This window comes from Lithobates pipiens, unplaced genomic scaffold (assembly GCF_037356315.1).
Source record: "Lithobates pipiens isolate NorthernLeopardFrog02 unplaced genomic scaffold, aLitPip1_a1.2 Scaffold_28, whole genome shotgun sequence".
Classification (NCBI taxonomy): Eukaryota; Metazoa; Chordata; class Amphibia; order Anura; family Ranidae; genus Lithobates; species Lithobates pipiens.
Window position 1 is genome coordinate 13037920 of NW_027507789.1, and position 25063 is coordinate 13062982.

At 44.3% G+C, this 25063-nt stretch overlaps 1 protein-coding gene across 4 annotated transcripts in view; it reads right to left on the reverse strand.

Moving 5' to 3' along the window:
* Window positions 1-24300, reverse strand: part of SDK2 (sidekick cell adhesion molecule 2) — an 876954-nt gene extending 852654 nt beyond the window's left edge. For all 4 annotated transcript variants that reach the window (XM_077458690.1, XM_077458687.1, XM_077458688.1 and 1 more), the window contains exon 1: window positions 23842-24300. In XM_077458690.1, the coding sequence (XP_077314816.1) occupies window positions 23842-23917 (76 nt within the window). In that variant the 5' untranslated portion in view covers window positions 23918-24300. The remainder of the gene's footprint in view (window positions 1-23841) is intronic.
* Window positions 24301-25063: the final 763 nt, after the last annotated feature.

The following is a 25063-nucleotide window of genomic DNA, read 5'->3' on the forward strand; positions in this document are numbered from 1 at the left end:
AAGACATGGCCGTCCACCTAAACTGACCGGGCCGGACAAGGAGAGCATTCATCAGAGAAGCAGCCAAGAGGTCCATGGTAACTCTGGAGGAGCTGCAGAGATCCACAGCTCAGGGGGGAGAATCTGTCCACAGGACAACTATTAGTCATCTCTCCACAAATCTGCCCTTTATGGAAGAGTGACAAGAAGAAAGACATTGGGGAAAGAAAGTCATAAGAAGTTCTGAAGTTTGTGAGAAGCCATGTGGGGGACACAGCAAACATGTGGAAGAAGGTAATCTGGTCAGATGAGATCAAAATTTTACTTTTTGGCTTAAAAGCAAAACGCTATGTGTGGGAAAAATGAACACTGCACATCATCCTGAACACACCATCCCTACTGTGAAACATGGTGGTGGCAGCATCATGTGGTGGGGATGGTTTTCTTCAGCAGGGACAGGGAAGCCGGTCAGAGTTGATGGGAAGATGGATGGAGACAAATACAGGGCAATCTTAGAAGAAAACCTGTTGGAGTCTACAAAAGACTTGAGACCGGGGCGGAGGTTCACCTTCCAGCAGGACAACGACCCGAAACATCCAGCCAGATCTACAATGGACTGGTTTACATCAAAGCATATTCATGTGTTAGAATGGGCCATTCACAGTCCAGACCTAAATCACATTGAGAATCTGTGGCAAGACTTGGAAATTGCTGATCACAGACGCTCTCCATCCAATCTGACAGAGCTTGAGATATTCTGCAAAGAAGAAGAATGGGCAGAAATGTCCTCTCTAGATGTGCAAAGCTGGTAGAGACACCCCCAAAAAGACTTGCAGCTGTAATTGGAGAGAAAGGCGGTTCTACAAAGTATTGACTCCGGGGGGCGCCATACAAATGTACCCCCCACACTTTTCACATATTTATTTGTAAAAAATGTTGAAAACCATTTATCATTTTCCTTCCACTTCACAATTATGAGCCACTTTGTGTTGGTCCATCTCATAAAATCCCAATAAAATACGTTTTAAGTTTTTGGTCGTAACATGACAACATGTGGAACATTTCAAGGGGTATGAATACTTTTTCCAGGTACTGTAGGCTCCCTGGCACACTAAAACGCACCAAAATGGTACATGTCATGTTTTTTTTCTGCACCACAGCGGACATACACTGTGGTGTGCAAAAACCCACATGCATGGGCAAGGTGCTTTGGGAAGTCATTGAGGTTTCAAACCTGCCAATACGTTAACTTCCCATGAATCACCTGAGCATCATACAGCTGCTGCAAAACAGTCAGCCCTAACATGTTTCAGGCACTGGGTGAGGGAGGTATTTGGGCTGCTTACAGGAAAGGGTTTGTTAGGGTGACGGGCACTGAAGGGCACATAAGGAAACATTTGCTGTGGTTGCATTTAGCGATTTTTACAGTGCCCTGGTTTTAATTGTACGTGTTCTGCTCTGAATTTCCACTTGCCCAGCCCCCGACATGTAAATAATGGAATGTAACGTGTGTGTTAGCCCAGGACCCCGGCGCTTCCCTTTTATAGGCATATGTGAAGATTTCAAAATCTGACTCTGCTACAATGTATCTGTAACCGGCTCAGGAGCGGCCCGGGTGCCCCCTCCTCCCCCTTCCCCTTCGCCCCCCCCCCCCCCCCCCCTGCGCTGGAAGTGATTGCGTTGGCACAGCTCGCCGTACGGACGGTCACAGCTGAGTTGTCTGGCAGAGCGACGGGAAACCAAAATATGCAACTGACGAGGAGGCCATCTGCAGCGCGTCGCACACCCAGCCTGGTGCAAGGAGCGCGATTGTCTGGGCGCTGGCACCCGTCACCGTCAGCTTTTATGTCAAGAACAGAAAGAAAGAAATACATACGGAACCAGAGGAAGCGTTTTATAGACGTTTGGCCCTTTACAGCGCATTCCTCTCTGGCCCCCAGAGCTCGCAATCTAATGTCCCCACAACACTGTACATTGTGTATCTTTAGGGGCCCAGTAACAACATTACGTATATCATAAGATCCAACATTTTGTGGCCTCCTGACCACCATACTTCTTTGAAACTCATTCAAACCATGGACATTGTTGGGTGACCCCCTCAGCCATAAATATGGAATTGCCTCTTTTGAGGGTATAACACCCCCCCTCCCCCTCTAAGAAGAGTTCCCACAAGATTTAGGAGGGAGTCTGTGGAAATTTGTGTCATTTGGGAGGTCAGGACCTGATCAAAAGACCTGACTCATCCCAAAGGTCTTCTGTAGGGTTGAGGTCAGGGCTCTGTGCAGGACACTCAAGTTCCTCTACACCAAACTGGTCACACCATGTCTTTATGAAGCTGGATTGGTACACAAGGAGGGCACAGTCATGCTGGAACAGAAAAGGGTCTTCGCCAAACTGTTGTCCATCCTATTTCAGAGCCATGACTATTAATATGGAGTTGCCCCAACTTTCTCTTGGAGGACTTTCCACAAGATTTTGGAGGGTGTCTTTCAGAATTTGTACCATTTGTGAGGTCAGGTACTGATACTGGATGAGAAGACCTCGTTCACTATAATGCCGCGTACACACGGTCGGACTTTCCGACGGCAAATGTGCGATCGGAGCTTGTTGCCGGAAATTCCGGCCGTGCGTAGGCTCCATCGGACAGTTTCCATCAGAATCTCCAGAAGATCTGATTCTCAAGTTTTCCGAAAATAAAATCCATTCGTGTTAATTCCGATCGTGTGCAGACAATTCCGACGCAGAAAGTGCCACGCATGCTCAGAATCAAGCAGAAGAGTAGCACTGGCTATTGAACTTCATTTCTCTCGGCTCATCGTACGCGTCGTACGTCACTGCGTTCTTGTCATTCAGAATTTCCGACCAACTTGGTGCGACCGTGTGTATGCAAGACAAGTTTGAGCCAACATCTGTCGGGAAAAAAAAACATGGGATTTTGTTGTCGGGATGTGCGATTGTGTGTACGCGACATTAGTGTTCCGATTCATTCAGTAGGGTTGAGGTCCAAAGGTGTTCAGTAGGGCTGAGGTCAGGGCTCTGTTCAGGACACTTGAGTTCCTCTACACCAAACTGGTCACACCATGTCTTTACAGAACCATGACTATTAATATGGAGTTGCCCCAACTTTGTGGCTATAGCATCCTTTGCTTCTCTTGGAGGACTTTCCACAAGATTTTGGAGGGTGTCTTTCAGAATTAGTACCATTTGCGAGGTCAGGTACTGATACTGGATGAGAAGACCTCCTTCACTATTAAGGCCCGTACACACGGTCTGACTTTTTGACAACAAACATGCAAATTAGCTGTTTTGGAGCAACATCCGACCATGTGAACGCTCCATCGGACAAACTTTTTCTGTTTTCATCTGACTTTTGTTGGCTGTGCTAACGGGAAAACTTTTTGACAACATAAGTCTGATGGAGCAAAGTCCGATCGTGTGTACGCAAAAGCATCGGACTTTTGTACAAGGTACAAACACGCATGCTCAGAACCAATGCAAAAGATCAGACTACAATACAGAAGTTGACCAAAGGTGGCGCTGGAGTCATTGAACGTCCTCTTTTGAAGTGTCATCAGTACGTTGAAACGTCACTACGTTCGTGTTTGTTGTCTAAAAAGTCCTGCTGTGTGTATGCAATACAAACTTGTGGACTACGCCCTTTGTACAAAAGTCCACGGGAAAGTTTGTACAAAGTCCGATCGTGTGTATGAGGCTTTAGTATTCCAATTCATTCAGTAGGGTTGAGGTCCAAAGGTGTTCAGTAGAGTTGAGGTCGGGGCTCTGTGCAGCACACTCGAGTTCCTCAACGCTAAAATGGTCACACCATGCCTTTATGGAGCTGGTTTTGTACACAAGGGGGGCACAGTCATGCTGAAACAGAAAAGGGTCTTCGCCAAACTGTTGTACATCCTATTTCAGAACCATGACTATTAATATGGAGTTGCCCCAACTTTGTGGCTATAGAATCCTCTGCTTCTCTTGGAGGACTTTCCACGAGATTTTGGAGGGTGTCTTTCAGAATGTGTACCATTTGTGAGGTCAGGTACTGATACTGGAGGAGAAGACCTCGTTCACTATTAGTGTTCCGAATCATTCAGTAGGGTTGAGGACCAAAGGTGTTCAGTAGGGTTGAGGCCCAAAGGTGTTTAGTAGGGTTGAGGTCCAAAGGTGTTCAGTAGGGTTGAGGTCCAAAGGTGTTCAGTAGGGTTGAGGTCCAAAGGTGTTCAGTAGGGTTGAGGTCCAAAGGTGTTCAGTAGGGTTGAGGTCCAAAGGTGTTTAGTAGGGTTGAGGTCCAAAGGTGTTCAGTAGGGTTGAGGTCCAAAGGTGTTTAGTAGGGTTGAGGTCCAAAGGTGTTCAGTAGGGTTGAGGTCCAAAGGTGTTTAGTAGGGTTGAGGTCCAAAGGTGTTCAGTAGGGTTGATGTCCAAAGGTGTTCAGTAGGGTTGAGGTCCAAAGGTGTTCAGTAGGGTTGATGTCCAAAGGTGTTCAGTAGGGTTGAGGTCCAAAGGTGTTTAGTAGGGTTGAGGTCAGGGTCAAGTACAGGACACTCAAGTTCCTCCACACCAAACTGGTCACACCATGTCTTTATGGAGCTGGCTTTGTACACGGGGGGGACAATCATGGTGGAACAGAAAAGTCTTCACCAAACTGTTACCACAAGGTTGGAATATCACAGTTGTCTATAAAAAGAGTCCCCTCGGTCATCCAAGGCCCCATGAAATCAGTGTAGGACTCGTTGTTCATTCACATATCTCTGGAGCTTCTCAGGACACTCAAGTTCCTCCACATCAAACTGTGAAACCATGTCTTTATGGAGCTGGCCCACTATAACAGCCTCCACTCTGCTGGGAAGACTTTCCACTAGATTCTGAAGGGTGTCTGTGGGAATTTGTGAGGTCAGGTAGTGATGTTGGATGAGATGACCTGACTCACATGTTGGGCCTCACGTTGGGCAACGCAAAAAAGACCTGGCTCCCTATTGGTATTTTAATTAATCCCAAAGGTAGGGTAGAAGTCAGGGCTCTGTGCAGGAGCCCCAGTTTTCATAGATCCCCTCCCCTTCAGGGTTCTGCCGAATGGTCGTTCCCTGCACCCGACATCCTAATATGTCTCAGTAAAAAGAAACAAAGCTGTGCTGAGCCAAAGGAGAAAACCAGAAACACTCTCACATGTTAGAGATTATCCCGGCTGCAGCGCCTGTGATTTATTGGCCCACATGTTCTTAACCGTTTCGCTCTGGATAAAGTCAAGTACGCGCAGGTGGCATTTAACGTGCTCTTCAATCATGTCTGCCGACAATTTACTCCCCGTCCCCAATTCCTGCCAAAAGGTTCCGCCCCTGAGAGTTACTGGCCGCGTGACGCTAAATGCTTTTGCAGCAACAGGCTAGGACCTCGAAAAACCCTAAGGGGCGACTCCGGCCAAACAGATTAATAGGCAGCTGAAACACCTGGGCAGGAACTGGCTGCCAAAAAAGATGTCTGACAAAACTTTTAGACCCATTCACAGCATGTATGTTCCCACTCGCAGCGTTTTATTTAGGGGATTCTTTACGCGTTTCTGTGCCTCACGTCATTTACTTAAATGGGCTGCCCTATGTGAGGCAAATATGTGCGACAAGTGCTCCAAAGATGCTCGAGAACCTTTTCGGGCATGGAGCATCACGGGTTCGTAGTGCATCTGCTAAACGTATTTGGAGTGACATTAACAATTAGACAAGTGCAATTCGTTTTGTTCCAAATTAGTTTTTTTAACAAATTTTCGACAAATCAGAGTTAATTTGGGAATATCCGAGTTAACGAAAACCCATTTAACAAATTTTTCCAAATATTCGTAAATTCAAATTCGAATATTCGAAAATTCGTTACTCCGTAAATTTGAATATTCGAAAATTCAGAAATTCGAAAATTCGGAGATCCGGAAATTTAAAAATTCCGAAATACAGAAATTCAAAAATTCCAAAATACGGAAATTCAAAAATTCGGAAATTCTGAGATTTGGAAATCCGGAAATTCGAAATTCAAAAATCCGGAAATACGCAATTCAAAAACTCGAAAATTGGAAATTCAAAAACCCGGAAATTGGAAATTCAAAAATCCAGAAATTTGAAAATTTGGAAATTTAAAAACTCATAAAACCGAAATCCAGAGATTCGAAATCTGAAAATCCGGAAATTCAAAAATCCAAAAATCTGAAAAAAATAAGAGCAAAAATTCAAAAGAGCAAAAATCTGAAAATCCGAAAACCAGAAAATTTAAAAATCAGAAAAAATAACTAATAATAACTTAACTAGTACTAAATATTAAACTATAGGTATTGGATTTCCTTTCAAATTTGGCTGTTAGTGAACGCAACGAATACGAATTTATCCGAAGTTAGGAATTACCTGAAATAACGAATGCCGCATCTAAACTAATGATATGTAACATATTATTAATAATAATAAATAACAATAATGATAAAAACTTTTATTATTATTATTATTTATTATTACTTTGTTACGTTCCATTCGTTATTTCGGATAATTCGTAACTTTGGATAAATTTGTTACGTTCACTAACAGCCAAATTTGAAAGAAAATTCCAATACCCATAATTTAATAGTTAGCTATTATTTAGAATTTTCGGATTTTCGTTCTTTCGAATTTTGGATTTTCTTTATTTTCGGATTTATCAAATTTTAGAATTTCTGAATTTCCGAATTTTCAAATCTCAAATTTGCGAATCTGCCAATTTAGAAATTTTAGAATTTAGGAATTGACACATTTTCTAATTTACGGATTTTCGAATTTAGGAATTTTAGAATTTCCGAATTAACAAATTTTTAGAATTTACAAATTAAGATCATAACAAATGACCCGAAAACAAAAAACAAAAAACATATGAAATGAAAACAAACACATTTTTTCGGCAGTGCGCATGTCCCTTAACAATTAACGGCAGCGCAAGCGCAATGCGTGTTTTTCGCATGTTTCCTGTGTGTTTTGTAGCGCATTCAGGAAACGCCAAATATGAAGGCCGCTTGAATGTCGAAACAGCTGATGGTTTCTCTGGCCCATTGAGTTCAGGTTATGTGGTCAGTTTAGGGCCCATTGAGTTCAGGTTATGTGGTCAGTTTAGGGCCCATTGAGTTCAGGTTATGTGGTCAGTTTAGGGCCCATTGAGTTCAGGTTATGTGGTCAGTTTAGGGCCCATTGAGTTCAGGTTATGTGGTCAGTTTAGGGCCCATTGAGTTCAGGTTATGTGGTCAGTTTAGGGCCCATTGAGTTCAGGTTATGTGGTCAGTTTAGGGCCCATTGAGTTCAGGTTATGTGGTCAGTTTGGGGCCCATTGAGTTCAGGTTATGTGGTCAGTTTAGGCCCCATTGAGTTCAGGTTATGTGGTCAGTTTAGGGCCCATTGAGTTCAGGTTATGTGGTCAGTTTAGGGCCCATTGAGTTCAGGTTATGTGGTCAGTTTAGGGCCCATTGAGTTCAGGTTATGTGGTCAGTTTAGGGCCCATTGAGTTCAGGTTATGTGGTCAGTTTAGGGCCCATTGAGTTCAGATTATGTGGTCAGTTTAGGGCCCATTGAGTTCAGGTTATGTGGTCAGTTTAGGGCCCATTGAGTTCAGCTTATGTGGTCAGTTTAGGGCCCATTGAGTTCAGGTTATGTGGTCAGTTTAGGGCCCATTGAGTTCAGGTTATGTGGTCAGTTTAGGCCTCATTGAGTTCAGGTTATGTGGTCAGTTTAGGGCCCATTGAGTTCAGGTTATGTGGTCAGTTTAGGGCCCATTGAGTTCAGGTTATGTGGTCAGTTTAGGGCCCATTGAGTTCAGGTTATGTGGTCAGTTTAGGGCCCATTGAGTTCAGGTTATGTGGTCAGTTTAGGGCCCATTGAGTTCAGATTATGTGGTCAGTTTAGGGCCCATTGAGTTCAGGTTATGTGGTCAGTTTAGGGCCCATTGAGTTCAGCTTATGTGGTCAGTTTAGGGCCCATTGAGTTCAGGTTATGTGGTCAGTTTAGGGCCCATTGAGTTCAGGTTATGTGGTCAGTTTAGGGCCCATTGAGTTCAGCTTATGTGGTCAGTTTAGGGCCCATTCACGACATATGCGTTGGGCTGCCCCGGGCAGCCAGCGACTTGACCGCCGACCTAGTGTCTTACTAGTTCATTTCATATCACCCCGCTGCATAAAGAAGAATGAAATGTCATTTTGTCTCATTGCAATAAAGTTCTTGAAAAAAAAATAGCGCAATGTGTCATTACAATTTTCCGTCACAGCGCACACCAGGGGGCGTGGTTTAACTGACCATGCAATGGCCCTTAGCGGGGTTCTCCTTTATGCTCTTGCAGGCACTTATTATGAGACTGGAAGTCTCTTCCGGACGGAGGCCGCGTGCCGCGTATTATCGCCACTTACAGGACGATTAATTGCACCCGAGACAGAGACATGAATATTCTAATTCGATATTTATTGACAAATTGAGATTCCAATAACATGACTTTACACAACGCTCAGCGTCCGGCCATTATACATCACCCCCATCCCCCACGCCTTGCGCTGCGATGAAAGCCGGGGGAAGCTGGAAACGCACTGCCGCTGAGGAGGAACCACAAGGCCCAGCATTGCTGCGGATTCAGAATGGTGATAAAATGAGCGTCCAGATTGTATTCTCTGCTCAATGTCACAACACGGGTCTAATACAGAGAACGCGAACGTCACAAATAGCGGACGATCGTTCTTATGCCCCGTTCACACTTGAGCGATGCGTTTTTTTGTGCATTTTTTTGCATGCTTTTTTTTGAGCAGCACCATTTATTTGAATGGGCCTCCCTCCGCTCCGAAAACGCACAAAAAGAAAAACACGCAACAAATGTGCAAACTGCACAATGCAAAACGCGTAGTTCTGCATTGTGCGAGTTGCACGTTTGTGTACGTGTTTTGTCGCGTGGGAAAAAAGCAGGAAAATGTGCGGCTGCGCGTTTTAGAGCATTTTTGTTCATTTCTGCCTACATTTCGGCTACACCGCTACTGCATTACAATTTTGGAAACTTTTTTTGTTTATATATATATATAACAAGAAGATCATGTACTAAGCTTTGGGTGTTTATTATTTTTACGAAATAAATGAAAAAAAGAAAATCTCGGGGAAAAAAAAAGCATTTTTCTTTGTTTCTGTTATAAAATGTTCTAAATAAATAATTTTTCTCCTTCACTGGTGGGCACTAATAGTCAGTACTGATGGGCACTAATAGTCAGTACTGATGGGCACTAATAGTCAGTACTGATGGGCACTGATATGCGGCACTGATGGGCACTGATATGCAGCACTGATGGGCACTGATATGCAGCACTGATGGGCACTGATATGCAGCACTGATGGGCACTGATGAACACTGATATGCCGGACTGATGGGCACTGATATGGAGCACTGATGGACACTAAGACCCCTTTCACACCAGGGCGTTTTGCAGGCGCTATAGCGTTAGAAATAGCGCCTGCAATCCGCCCTAAAAAAGTTGCACCATTGTCTGTAGTGTGAAAGCCCCGAGGGCTTTCACACTACAGCGGTGCGCTGGCAGGACGTCAGGGAAAAGTCCTGCCAGCAGCTTCTTTGGAGCGGTGAAGGAGCGGTGTGTTTACCGCTCCTCCACCGCTGCTCCCCATTGAAATCAATGGGGCAGCGCTGCAATACCGCCGGCAAAACGCCGCTATTGCGGCGTATTGCTGGCGGTTTTAACCCTTTCTCGGCCGCTAGCGGGGGGTAAAAGCACCCCGCTAGCGGCCGAAATGCGGCGGTAAAACGCTGCTAAAAATAGCGGCATTTTGCCAACGACGCTATGGGCGGTGTGGTGTGAAAGGGGTCTAATAGTCAGCACTGATAGACACTGATATGCGGCACTGATGGGCACTGATATGCGGCACCTATGAGCACTGATGGGCACTGATATGCAGCACTGATGGGCACTGATATAAAGCAATGATGGTCACTGATATGCGGCACTGATGGGCACTGATGAACACTGATATGCGAGACTGATGGGCACTGATATGCCAGACTGATGGGCACTGATATGCGGCACTGATATGCAGCACTGATGGACACTGATATGCGGCACTGATGGACACTAATAGTCAGCACTGATAGACACTGATATGTGGCACTGATGAGTACTGATGGGCACTGATATGCAGCCCTGATGGGCAATGATATGCAGCACTGATGGGCACTGATATAAAGCAATGATGGTCACTGATATGCGGCACTGATGGGCACTGATATTAGGCACTGATGGGCACTGATGAACACTGATATGCGAGACTGATGGGCACTGATATGCCAGACTGATGGGCACTGATATGCGGCACTGATATGCAGTACTGATGGACACTGATATAAAGCAATGAAGGGCACTAATATGCGGCACTGATGGGCACTGATATGCGGCACTGATATGTGGCACTGATGGGCAATGATATAAAGCAATGATGGGCACTAATATGCGGCACTGATATGCGGCACTGATGGGCACTGATATGCAGCACTGATGGACACTGACATGAGGCACTGATATGCGGCACTGATATGCAGCAATGATGGGCATTGATATGCAGCACTGATGGGCACTGATATACAGTACTGCAATGCAGCACTATTGCGCGCACTGATGAGCACTGATGGGCACTGATATGCAGTACTGATCAGCACTGATATGCAGCACTGATGGGCACTGATGGGCGGCAAATTTCTTCTACACCGCTACTGCATCACATTTTTGGGCGAGTTTTTTTTACGCACGCTTTTTGTAGCAGCACTATTCCTTTGAATGGGCCTCCCCCCAACTCCAAAATCGCACAAAAAGAAGCTCATGTACCAAATTTTGGACATGAGCCAGTCGTGTTTTGTGTTGTGCGCTCTTCGCATGTTTTGTTGCCGGAGAACGTGTGACTGCGACCTACATTTGGGGTGCCATTAATAAATAATGGCACCACAAGCACGTTGCGCATTTTTGCGCATTATTCACACGCTTGTAGAAATGCGTCAGCCGGCTCGTATCTGCTATGCCCGATTGTGAACAGGGCCTTAGGCTCCATTCTCACTTGTGCGACTCTAAAGTCGTGCGATTTACACTTGCGACTTTTGGCTGGGTGCAACTTGCATGCAACTTTGGCTGCTGACACTGCCTTCGACTGTCGCGTTGATAACTTTAAGATGCAACTTTCATGCGACTTTTGAGAGTTTACATTGCAGTCTGTGGCAATCAAGTCACATGAAAGTGGCAGCAAAGTAGTGCAGGGACTTTCAGGTCGCGGAGATCTGAACGGCTTCCATTGAAATACATGGGCTGCGTCCAAAGTCGCATGACAAGTTGCACAAGTGTGAATGGAGCCTAAATGGATCCATATTCTTCTGCCAGCAGGAAGCTGCGTTCAGGACTAATGAAGCCTCACAGCCAAACTTCAAAAGTAACAAAAATATGAAAAACCTATTTATACAAAAAAAAAAAAGAAACTAATAAAAAAAAGCTGTTGCAATATTCACCTTCAATCCAGAGCTTTCCCTTGCAGTACTTCTATTTCTCCACAAGATGTCCTCAGTCTAATGACCAGCATCATTCAACTCCTCCTCCCCCAGCCTGTATCTGGACAGTGAAAATAGAAGCAGCACAGTGATGGGATCTTCTCTATGTCACTCTGCTCTCTCCTCCTATCAGCATGCTTCTGGTCATCACCTAAACTGATTGGCTCCTTGTGCTGCTTCTTCTTCTCCGGATCTGAGCTCTGCTGTACAGTGGATGATGTCAGGTCACAGTCAGGTACTTACATTGCTTGTATTAAACAATACATTTCATGATTTCTTAATGATGCAAGTAATGTAAGTACCTGAATCTGGCCTGGTATCGACCCCTGTACAGCAGGGCTGCAGTGTGAGAAGAAGAAGCAGCACAAAGAGCCAATCAGCTCCTGCGCTGATAACAAGCATGCTGATAGCAGGAGAGAGCAGAGTGACAGAGAGATGAGCTCATCCCTGTGCTGCTTCACCTATCACTGTCCAATCACAAGGTGACCCGGCCTCTGAGGAAGCAGGCTGAATGATGCTGGCCATTGGACCGGGGACATCTAGTGGCAGAAAGAAGTACTGTGGGGGGAAATCTCTGGATTAAAGGTGAATATTGCAGCAGCTGATTTTGTTTTAACGGCCTCTTCATTCTTATCTCCTTTTTGGCTGGAGTTCTGCTTTAAATAAACCCCGATTGTATCGATCACGGCGGTAGCGGCGCGGCACGTGAGGCGGCCGGGTTCGCCAATCTTGCAGTCAATAAACAAGGTAACATCTGTGGATCTGGCAGCCGGGCGTCCCTGTTTATCTACAATAGCAGCTTAATTATAAACATGTCACTCGGCTCCGGGATCTCCGCATCAACGAGGAAGACGCAGATCTGTACATACCTGACTATTTATATCCGCAGGAACATTAACCCTTCCCGAGGCGGCCCACCGCGTCTATAGGCGGAGAGGGGCGCACAATACACCAGGGCTGCCGATTGTCACATACAGAATTGGGGGGCGCTGCAGAGCATCGCAATGTGTTACAGACATGTGACCGACCCAAGCTGGCCGATGAAATAAGACCATCAGCAAGGTGTGCCGGGGAGCCATCACCCACCTGTCTGTTGCGGGAGAATTGCGATTTTGTGTGCGTTCCCCAATCACACCGATCAATGAATCCAGCCCAGAGCACAGGAGATACGCCCCCCACCAACAAACTGACATCAGCCCTCATCTGATTGGTCAATACAAGAAGCATTCTTCTTATAATATTGCAGCTCTCTCTTTCATTCTTTTCTCCTTTCTCTCTCTCTCTCTCTTCTTTCATCTCTTTTTCTTTCATTCCTTCTTTCCTTCTCTTTTATTCTTTTTTCTTTCCTTCCCTCTTTCATTCCTTCGTTCCCTCTCTCTTTCATGCATTCCTTCTTTCCTTCTGTCTTTCTTGAATTCTTTTTTCCTTCTTTCCCTCTCTTTCATTCCTTCTTTCTCTCTCTTTCATTATTTTTCCCTTCTTTTCATCTATCTTTCATTCCTTTTTCCCTTCTTCCCTCTCTATTACATTCTTTTCCCCTTCTTTCTATCTTTTATTCCTTCTTTCACTCTCTCTCTCTCATTCCTTTTTCCTTCTTTCTTTCATTCCTTCTCTCTCTCTTTCATTCTTTTTTCTTCTTTGCCTCTCTCTTTCATTCCTTCTTTCCCTCTCTCTTTCATTCCTTCTTTTTCTCTCTCTCTTTCATTATTTTTCCCTTCTTTCTCTCTCTCTTTCATTTCTTATCCCCCCCCTTTCATTCCTTCCTTGGCTCTCTATTTTATTCCTTCTTTCTCTCTCGCTTTCATTATTTTTCCCTTATTTCTCTATATCTTTCATTACTTCTTTCCCTCTCTCTCTTTCATTCTTTTTTTCCTTCTTTCCCTCTCTCTCTTTCATTCTTTTTTTCCTTCTTTCCCTCTCTATTTCATTCCTTATTTCCTTCTCTCTTTCAATCCTTCTTTCTCTCTCTCTCTTTCATTATTTTCCCCTTCTTTGTCTCTCTCTTTCATTCCTTTCTTCCTATTTTATTAATTCTTCCCCTCTCTGTTTCATTCCTTCTCTCTCTCTTGATCTAATTCTTTTTTCTTCTTTCCTTCTCTCTTTCATTCCTTCTTTCGCTCTCTCTTTCATTCCTTCTTTTTCTCTCTCTCTTTTTTTCATTCTTTTTCCCTTCTTTCTCTCTCTCTCTCGTTCATTCTTTTTCCCTTCTTTCTCTATATCTCTCATTCCTTCTTTCCCTCTCTCTCTCTCTTTAATTCTTTTTTCCTTCTTCCCCTCTCTATTTCATTCCTTCTTTCTCTCTATATTTCATTCTTTTCCCCTAATTTCCCTCTCTCTTTTATTCCTTATTTCCCTCTCTCTCTCTCTTTCATTCCTTCTTTCCCTCTGTCTTTCATTCCTTTTTCCTTCTTTGCCTCTCTCTCATTCCTTCTTTCTCTCTCTTTCATTATTTTTTCCTTCTTTTCATATCTCTTTCTTTCCCTCTCTTTCATTCCTTCTTTCCCTCTCTCTCTTTCATTATTTTCCCCCCTAGCAACAACAGACTCCTGGCAGCAACGTATCTCCCCATAGACAGCATCAGTAGACTCTCCGGCAGCCAGCAACAATAGGCCCCTCCCTCAACAGTAGATCCCTCCCAGCAACAACTGACCCCCCCCCCCCAGCAACATAAAACTCACCCTTAGTAACAAAGACCTCCCTGCAAAAAAAGTCCCCTCCAGTTAGAATAGATCCCCCAGCAGCGAGCATCCATAGAGCCTCCAGCACACCCCAGCACCCCTTTGCCATTACATACATTCAGTGCTGGAGGTGCCAGAACTCCATTTATAATCCTAAGTATATGTAATACAAAGCTTAAGAAAGAGTAGAACCAAGTAGTTGTGCCTACGCGTTTCGCAATGCTCCCACTAGGGTAAGCTTTCATGTACAAAATACTAAAATATAAAGATCCATCCAACATCGATAACTAACAACACATCCAAAAATAGGTGTATGCAATACATCACTTAACCTTAGCACTCAATAGTTCAGTCTACGCGTTTCGTGGTGCTCCCACTTCTTCGACACAGGAGTGTAAGCTTTGCTGTACTTAATGCTGAAAGATAAATATCCATTCAACATTCAAAACGAACAACACATCCAAAAATAGGTATATGTAATACAACTATTAAGAGACCTTAGCACCCAATAGTTCAGTCTACGCGTTTCACCATGCCCTGGCTTCTTCAGCACCGAAGTGTAAGCTTTCCTATACATAATACTGAAAGATAAAGACCCATCCAACCTTAAAAATAACAACACATCCAAAAAAAGTATATGTAATACAACTATTAAGAGACCTTAGCACTCAATAGTTTTGTCTACGCATTTTGCGGTGCTCCCACTCCTTTGGCACTGGAGTGCAAGTTGTCCTGTACATAATACTGAACGATAACAGATCTATTCAAGATTTAAAACTAACATCACATCCAAAAATAGATATGTGTAATACAGCACTTAAGAAACCTTAGCATAGAATAGTTCAGTCTACGCGTTTCGCAGTGCTCCCGCTTCTTCAGAACTGCAGTGTAAGATTTCCTGTACATAATGCTGAAAGATAAATATCCATCCAACCTTTAAAACTAACGACACATCCAAAAATAGGTATGACAATCGGCCACCCAAAAAAAAATTATTTGAAATAAATGTTTTTCTTTTTTTTTTATTTCAAATGAATTTATTTTTATTTGATATATTTTTCTATTCCTTCTATTCTAATTAAAACATGATAAAAAAGATATAAAAAATAAAATGAAAAAACAAAAATATAAAAAATGTTTTATTTGAAATAAAAAAAGATAAAAAATTAATATAAAAAATAAATATAAAAAAAATAAATAATTATTATTGATGATAGATTAGATAGATAGATAGGAAGGAGGATTTAATTCTACATCAACAGATACTTTGTTGCACTTATTAAACAGAAAAAATAAAAAGCTTCTGATGGGAATGTTATCTATTCTAAATAAAAAAAAATAATAAAAAAAAATTAAAAAAATAAACTGAAAAAAACAAAAATATAAAAATTTTTTTATTTGAAATAAAAAATATAAAAAAATATAAAAAATAAAAATAAAATAATTATTATTGATGATAGATTAGATAGATAGATAGGAAGGAGGATTTAATTCCACATCAACAGATACTTTGTTGCACTTATTAAACAGATACAATAAAAAGCTTATGATTGGAATATTATCTATTCTAAATAAAAAAAAAAAAAAAAATATGTAAAAAAATAAAATGAAAAAAAAATATATAATTTTTTTTAAATAAAAAAGATAAAAAAATATAAATATAAAAAATAATAATAATTATTATTGATGATAGATTAGATAGATAGATAGGAAGGAGGATTTAATTCCACATCAGCAGATACTTTGTTGCACATAATAAACAGATACAATAAAAAGCTTCTGATGGGAATGTTATCTATTCTAAATAAAAAATAATAATAAAAAAACATAAAAAAATAAAATGAAAAAAACAAAAATATAAAAAATTTTTTATTTGAAATAAAAAATATAAATAAAAAATATAAAAAAAAATATAAAAAATAAAAATAAAATAATTATTATTGATGATAGATTAGATAGATCGATAGGAAGGAGGATTTAATTCCACATCAACAGATACTTTGTTGCACTTATTAAACAGATACAATAAAAAGCTTATGATTGGAATATTATCTATTCTAAATAAAAAATAAAATAAAAAAAATATAAAAAAATAAAATGAAAAAACAAAAATATATATTTTTTTTAAATAAAAAAGATAAAAAAATATAAATATAAAAAAAAAATAATAATTATTATTGATGATAGATTAGATAGATAGATAAGAAGGAGGATTTAATTCCACATCAACAGATACTTTGTTGCACTTATTAAACAGATACAATAAAAAGCTTCTGATGGGAATGTTATCTATTCTAAATAAAAAAATAATAAAAAAATATAAAAAAATAAAATGAAAAAACAAAAATATAATTTTTTTTTATTTGAAATAAAAAAGATAAAAAAATATAAATATAAAAAAATAATAATTATTATTGATGATAGATTAGATAGATAGATAAGAAGGAGGATTTAATTCCACATCAACAGATACTTTGTTGCACTTATTAAACAGATACAATAAAACACTTCTGATGGGAATGTTATCGGAGGAAATATGAGCCGTTTTCTTGCCAGGGTACACACACACTTCAATTTATTTCCAATCACACATATATGAGAAATAAAAATATACATCCCTCTAAAAGCTCCTCGCTCTCCGCATGCGGCGGCGCGGATTAATAAACGCAGTGCGCGATTCTCCATCAAAAATTTAAAAATTCCATCTGTATATCACTCCTTGGCAATGTAGAGTGCATCGCTCAAGAGGCCGTCATAACTCATCGGGAAGGATTTACGGCGCTCTCGATGAGTGAAGAACAGAAATAGACGAGGGAGGTAATGCAAAACAACGCACTCTAATATAAAAGACAAAAGCTCTCCGGCTCCACGCGCTTCGCCCGCCGTCCGCCTTCATTCAGGAGCAATTTTGTCAATCTCTCGCCGATTAAAGAGGATCAAAGTTTTATGGAATGTTTCAAATTTACAACCAGGTATGTAGATGGAGACTTTCTTCTATGGCGGGCAACCGCCGAAAAGTTACTGAGACGCAGATCGGCGCCAGCACGCTCGCCAGCGCAACTCGAAAAAAAACGATTGAGGTTGTAATGTAAAAACAGCCATCAAAAAGAAAAAGGAAACGCAGATCGTCCACCGTTTCGGGGTCCCGGGGGAACCCCTTCTTCAAGGTGACCTTCGCTGATCTGAATAAGCCAAGCGCCCCTCTCCGGAGGCGACAAGGGAACGGCGCCGGATTGGATTGGACTGGATTTTTTTTTGGTTACTGGAACTGACCTCCACCAGGCCCCATCCGCACTTCGCATTCCCGCTTACGATTTTGTGTGTGTGGGGCGATTTTCATGCGATTCTGCCGCGTCACGCATGGGGCAGCATTTCTCGTTCGCGCAAAAGAAGCTCCCACTCCTTTCTGGGCAACAAACTTTGCTTTGTTTCTAAAGTCGCGCTTTTTTCCCACGATTGCAGTGCAATCCTGTTGGCGCGATGATGGTGGCGAAATCACATCGCGTTTGGGGTGCCAAATCAGAATGAATGGCACCCAAAATGCGCGCTGTACAAATTTGGGTTCGCAAGCAGAATCGCATCGGGGTCCCAAATCAGTAAGCGCGAATGGGGCCTTAAAGTTCGATTGCAGCGCAATTCTGTTGCTTGACAATCACAGCAAAATCGCAACACCTTTGGGGTGCCATTTAGAAGCGAACGGCACACAAACACTTGTTGCGCGGTTTGCACCGACTGCCGTGCAATTTTGAACGCCGAGTGTGAACGGGGGGGTTCTTAAAGTCACGTTTTCCGCAATGCCAGTGCGATTCTGCAACGTGACAATCGCAGCAAAATCGCACTGCGTTTGGGGTGCCATTTAGACTGAATGGCACTCAATTGCGTGTTGCGCAGTTTGCACGGTTGCCATGCAATTTGGAAACGCAGAGTGTGAACGGCGGCCTTAAAGTCGCGTTTTGCCGCAATTACAGTGCGATTCTGTCACGTGACAATCGCAGAAAAATTGCACTGCGTTTGGGGGTGCCATTTAGTCTGAATGGCACTCAAGCGCTTGTTGCACGGTTTGCAACGACTGCCGTGCAATTGCATGCCTTGCACCAATGGACATGCGATTTGGAATTGTGGGCAGAATCTCAGCGATTCCCCCCCATGATTTCAAACCACCAAATGTGAATGGGGCTTGAAGGGAAGACGCCTATTTTATTGGTGCCGGTTAGAAGGGGAAACAGCAGATCTGATTGATTACTATGGGCAGAACTCTGATCTCTCCTTTTGGAATCTGACAAAAGGGGCAAGAATAGGAGCAGCCAATCAGGATTGGCCTTTCACGGATGCAACTTCCGTTAGCTGCAATTTCATTGGCTGGTCACTCATTTCATTGCGGGCCACATTAGCATTATGGTTGCCCTCAAAGGGCCGGTTGTATCTGTACGACTAGATTCCAGAGCACCCCACCCCCTCTTACATCAAATTTCAAGAGCCCCCCCCCCCCCACGACCACCACCATCATCAGCTGTCAAGAGTCCCCCACCCTCCCTTACATCACAGTGAATCCCCTTTAACATGTGCTGCTGCCAGGAAGAAGCTGAGGGTTGAGATGGGAAGCAGGAAGTGCAGAGTCTGGAGGAGGACCAGAGAAGGGGGCAGAGTTAGCTGCTGAATGCTGTATGCAGAAGGGCAGGATCTGGCAGAGGAGTTCTGTTCTCCTCTCGTATGCAGAAGCGCAGGATCTGGCAGAGGAGTTCTGTCCTCCTCTCGTATGCAGGAGCACAGGATCTGGCGGAGTTCTGTCCTCCTCTCATATGCAAAAGCTCAGGATCTGGCGGAGGAGTTCTGTCCTCCTCTCGTATGCAGGAGCACAGGATCTGGCGGAGGAGTTCTGTTCTCCTCTCATATGCAAAAGCTCAGGATCTGGCGGAGGAGTTCTGTTCTCCTCTCGTATGCAGAAGTGCAGGATCTGGCGGAGGAGTTCTGTTCTCCTCTCGTATGCAGAAGTGCAGGATCTGGCAGAGGAGTTCTGTTCTCCTCTGGTATGTAGAAGCTCAGGATCTGGCAAAGTTCTGTCCTCCTCTCGTATGCAAAAGCGAAGGATCTGGCAGAGGAGTTCTGTCCTCCTCTCTGCTGCCGACTACTGGGGGGGGGGAGAGATGATGGGGGGTGCTACAAGTGCAGGAGAGTTGCAAGGGCCACATAACATGGCCTGGTGGGCCAGATTCGGCCCACGGGCCTTGTGTTTGACACATGTGCTCTAACACAAGGATCGTTATTTTCAGCCATGTGACTTATTTTCAAATCTCTTTGGATGTAGCTAAAAATAAAAATAAAATGTTTGTAAATAAAGATCCTTATATTGGTGTGTTTGTTTGTAAACAGAGCTTACCATGTATAAATAACAGAATTCTTATAGGTTGCCATGGTCATTGGGTAGAGGTTGCCCTAACTGTGAATGAATAAAGCCGCGGCAAAGCACATGCAACTCTTTATTTTAATCCAGGATAAAAAGATACAAAGTTTCCTCCAGGCTCCACCCCTCACGCGTTTCTGCCCAACGTGGGCCTTAGTCATAGCCATAGTGGTGCCCTGGCCCTAGGAAAGGGCCTATTGTAAACTATGGGTTACATCCACCTACCTCCAGGTGTCTGCTTCCCATTGGGCTATCCTATGGTATAATATGATTCTCTATCTACACTATATTACCAAAAGTATTGGGACACCTGCCTTTACACGCACATGAACTTTAATGGCATCCCAGTCTTAGTCCGTAGGGGTTGAATATTGAGCCCACACTTTGCAGCTATAACGGCTTCAACTCTTCTGGGAAGGCCGTCCACAAGGTTTAGGAGTGTGTCTATGGGAATGTTTGACCATTCTTCAAAATCATTTGGTGGAGGGGGGATTATGGTGTGGAGTTGTTTTTCAGGGGTTGGGCTTGGCCCCTTAGTTCCAGTGAAGGGAACACTTAAGACGTCAGCATACCAATATTTCTGGACAATTTCATGCTCCCAACTTTGTGGGAACAGTTTGGGGATGGCCCCTTCCTGTTCCAACATGACTGCGCACCAGTGCACAAAGCAAAGTCCATAAAGACATGGATGAGCGAGTTTGGGGTGGAGGAACTTTACTGGTCTGAACAGAGTCCCGACCTCAACCCGATAGAACACCTTTGGGATGAATTAGAGCGGAGACTGCGAGCCAGGCCTTCTCATCCAACATCAGTGCCTGACCTCACAAATGCTCTTCTGGAAGAATGGTCAAACGTTCCCATAGACACACTCCTAAACCTTGTGGACGGCCTTCCCAGAAGAGTTGAAGCTGTTATAGCTGCAAAGGGTGGGCCAACCCAATATTGAACCCTATGGACTGAGACTGGGATGCCATTAAAGTTCATGTGTATACAAAGGCAGGTGTCCCAATACTTTTGGTAATATATTCTATGTAATGGTCTCCCCATTATTGACCAATGGTGTAACACGAGTGGTAGTATGTAGTACGCTTCAGGGCTCTACATGGTGAGACATTCTACTTATCGGCATTACAATGTATATTTTCTATAAGCAAATAATATATCGCTAACATCAGCTGCTTGGAGTGCTGACTTCCATTTACCATCTGGACGACAACAAGTGCCAGCAAGCTGGAAATTCTAATGCTATGACAGATAAGCGAAATACACCCCTGAAAATGACTTCCCCCACACCCCGATCACTTTACACAACATTTGTTCTAAAAAAAATAAAAAACAGAATAAAATAAAAGAGGAAACAAAAAAATAAATCAACTCAACAAAATGATTAATAAAATTCCCATTTGGACTAAAATCCGACCAAAAAAATCCAAGAACAGTCAATAAATGATGAGCGCGCTCCGTGTTCCCACTCTGGGACCTCCAGGACGGTGGGCACAGATATAGTCTATATACTGGTACAGCCTACCCATGGATAGTACAACTCACAAGCTGCAAGCCAAAACCTATAGGATATAATAATCTTCATCTGGTAGAATCCCACCACCAACGGCGGAGTGCCACCTGCTTGACCTAGGTAGATGTTTGGTTACCGAAAAACAACCACCGTGGTGGCCTCCATAGTCACATGTGTTAGTGGCCAGAGGTGACATAACAGAACTAATCAGCATTGGCCAGAAGTCTATCCCTGGGTCAGGGAAGAAGGGTGGAGGGCAGGGGGGTTGGTGGGAAGGGTGAAGGGCAGGGGGGTTGGTGGAAAAGGGGGAGGGCAGGGGGGTTGGTTGGAAGTGTGGAGGGTAGGGTGGTTGGTGGGAAGGGCGGAAGGCAAGGGGTTGGTGGGAAGGGTGGAGGGCAGGGGGGTTGGTTGAAAGTGTGGAGGGCAGGGGGTTTGGATGGAAGGGCGGAGGGCAAGGGGTTGGTGGGAAGTGTGGAGGGCAGGGGGGTTGGTGGGAAGGGTGGAGGGCAGGGGGGTTGGTTGGAAGTGTGGAGGGTAGGGTGGTTGGTGGGAAGGGCGGAAGGCAAGGGGTTGGTGGGAAGGGTGGAGGGCAGGGGGGTTGGTTGAAAGTGTGGAGGGCAGGGGGTTTGGATGGAAGGGCGGAGGGCAAGGGGTTGGCGAGAAGGGTGGAGGGCAGGGGGGGTTGGTGGGAAGGGTGGAGGGCGGGGGTGTGGGGGGGGGGGGTTAGTGTGAAGGGCACAGGGGTTGGCGGGAAGGGTGGCATTAAACTTCATCTGTGCCAGGCAGAGGCGGTGATGTCCCCATGGGATGTGCAGTGTGGAGCTCAGTGGATACTGTACAGGGAACGCTCGGAATACCAATGACACGCTGAGCCAAAGACAGAGGCACTTAGCAACTGATAGAGTTCATTGTCAACGGCACACTGTGCTGCCGACCCTGCAGGTCCTGAGTTAATACCAGAGAGGAGCACTGACCAAACGATGGATAGATAGATAGATAGATAGATAGATAGATAGATAGATAGATAGATAGATAGATAGATAGATAGAATACTGCACAGTATACTACCTGCAGGTCCTGAGCAATAATAGTACCAGATAAAAACCAGCAGCAGGTGCACTGACCAGACCTAGAATATAGATAGATAGATAGATAGATAGATAGATAGATAGATAGATAGATAGATAGATAGATAGATAGTCTATTGCACCCATTTACTTTTGCACCAAGGCAGAGGAAGGGTTATCCAACACAATCTGTAAACAGGTAGCCAGAAAAATACATGGGAATTGATACTGAGGGAAAGGAAGGCAGAAGATACAATTGTTCCACATTTGTTCTAAATCCACCTTTTCACTTTTTTCAATGCAGCATTGCCAGAGTCACCCAGCATTTGCCAACAGCCAGAGCACCCAACATTGCCAACATCCAGAGTCACCCAGAACCGCTAACAGCCAGAGTAACCTAGAAATGCCAACAGCCAGAGTCACCCAACATTGCCAATTGCCAGAGCACCCAACATTAAAAAGCAACCAGTCACCCGAAATTGCCAACAGCCAGAGTCACCCAACACTGCCAATAACCAGAGCCACCCAACACTGGCAATAGCCAGAGCACCCAACACTGCCAACAGCCAGAGTCACCCAACTTTGCCAACAGCCAGAGTCACTCAGCACTGCCAACAGCCAGAGTCACCCCACACTGCCATCAACCAGAGTCACCCAGCACTGCCAAAACCCAGAGTCACCCAACAATACCAATAGCTACCCACCCAGCATTGCTAATAGCCAGAACACCCAAACTCTGACATTACCCAGGGTCACCCAACCCTGCCAACAGCCAGTCACCCAACCTTGCCAACAGCCAATCACCCAACCCTGCCAACAGCCAGTCACCCAGCACTGCCAACAGCCAGAGTCACCCAATACTGCCAACAGCTAGATTTACCCAAAATTGTCAACAGTCAGAGCCACCCAATACTGCCAAAAGCTGGAGTCACCCAGCACTGCTAATAGCCAGAGCACCCAACATTGCCAATAATCAGACACCCAGCACTGCCAACAGCCAATGTCACCCAACACTGCCAAAAGCTGGGGTCATCCAACATTGCCAATAGTCAGAGCACCCAACACTACCAATACCCAGAGTCAACCAATCCTGCAAACAGCAAGTTGTCCAGCAATGCCAACAGCCAGAGTTAACCAGCAATGCCAACAGTTAGAGTCACCCAGTACTGCCAACAACCAGAGTCAACCAACATTGTCAATAGCCACCCACCCAGCACTGCTAATAGCCAGAGGACCGAACATTGCCAATACCCAGAGTCACCCAACCCTGCCAACAGCAAGAGTTACCCAGTACTGACAAAACCTGGAGTCACCCAGCACTGCTAATAGCCAGAGCACTCAACACTGCCAATACCCAGGGCACCCCACATTGCCAATACCCAGAGTCACCCAACACTGCCAACAATCAGAGTCACCCCAGCACTGCCAACATCCAGATCATCCAGGTCACAGACACACAACGACACACACCTATATATGCCAGCATCCTATGCACCTGGCAGAGTGGTAGTCATTGCTCTGTATGTATTACAATGTGTACAATGTGGCACAGAGGGGTGCTGGCTGCGATGGCTGATCGCAGTGCCCTCTAGAAACATGCCCATCCTATATATATAGAGAGAAAGAGATAGAGGTGCCTACCTTGAGCCCAGGCTTGGCACACCAGTGCCAGCATCGTTATCCATTGAAGGCTGTGCCAGCCGTATCCTCCGGGCATTCTCTGGTTGTAATCCTTGTGGGTAGGATTGGAGAGAGATGTGTAGACAGCTGTGCTCTCCCCCAATGCCAACCTGTTTGCCAATCAGGATGGTGAGCCCTCTACATGGAGGGTTCCTGAGCCTTCACTTAGATCCCCAGGGCAGTGAAGTTGATGGCACTGAGTCTCCTTGGAAGCCTTACATCCCCATGTCCAGGATCTTCAGCAGAAAGTTTATGTGCCCTAAGGGTGGGCAATGCCAGGGCAGAAGTTTTGCAGCTGGTGCCTTGCAGTTCTCTGCCAGGTGGGGTGTGCAATGCCCCCTGCAAGGCTGTCAGCGCCTTCCCTCTTCTCTGCCCAGTTCCCTGACTGCCTCCAGCTCAGCCTGGCTGCTGCTCTGTGGATGGAGAACTGGGGAATGCTGCTGCTGCATCTGCTGGAGCCCAAAGAGCTGGATGAGGAGGAGGGATGGAGGGAGCGCTGGGAGGGAGGGATGTGTGCGGAACCATAGCGACGCCTGACACCTAGTGGCCGAATTGAGGCATTGCACGCGAGCTCCTTCACTTCTCTTTTCTTTTTTTTTTTAATGAAAAGTAGATTTTGTGCAATGAAAGTCTCTCCAGCATGAGTCACATTCTTCCATCTAAAGTGGAACTCCAATAAAACAAAGAAAATGTGTGTCATGTCTCAGCATATCACTTTTGCAATTAAAGATCCTTATCTGCCTTTGCACAATCCTCTTACCATCCATGGCTCAGTGTGCATTTTCAGCATGCTGCCAGGATGGATCACCACCCCCCAGGGCTGGATGAACCATTGACCCTTTTGCTGCCAGAGTCATTGTTATGATTTTTTTTATTTTTTTTTTGCACACATCTTCAAAGTCTAATGCCTCATACACACGTTCCGATTATCGGACCACAAAAGTCGCTTTCGGACAGATCGTGCGATAATCTGATCGTTAGTACGCAGCTTTCGACAGCCGATCGCGACAGTCCGTCCAACCAAATCCGAAGGGACAAACAGGAAAACTTTGGTCGGATGACAGCCCATCGTACGACAATCGTATAGCCAGTACAGTATGCGTCCGATAAATGTCATTCGACAAACACCACGCATGATCGGAAACACGAAAATAAACCAGAAGGACACACAGGTCACACGTAT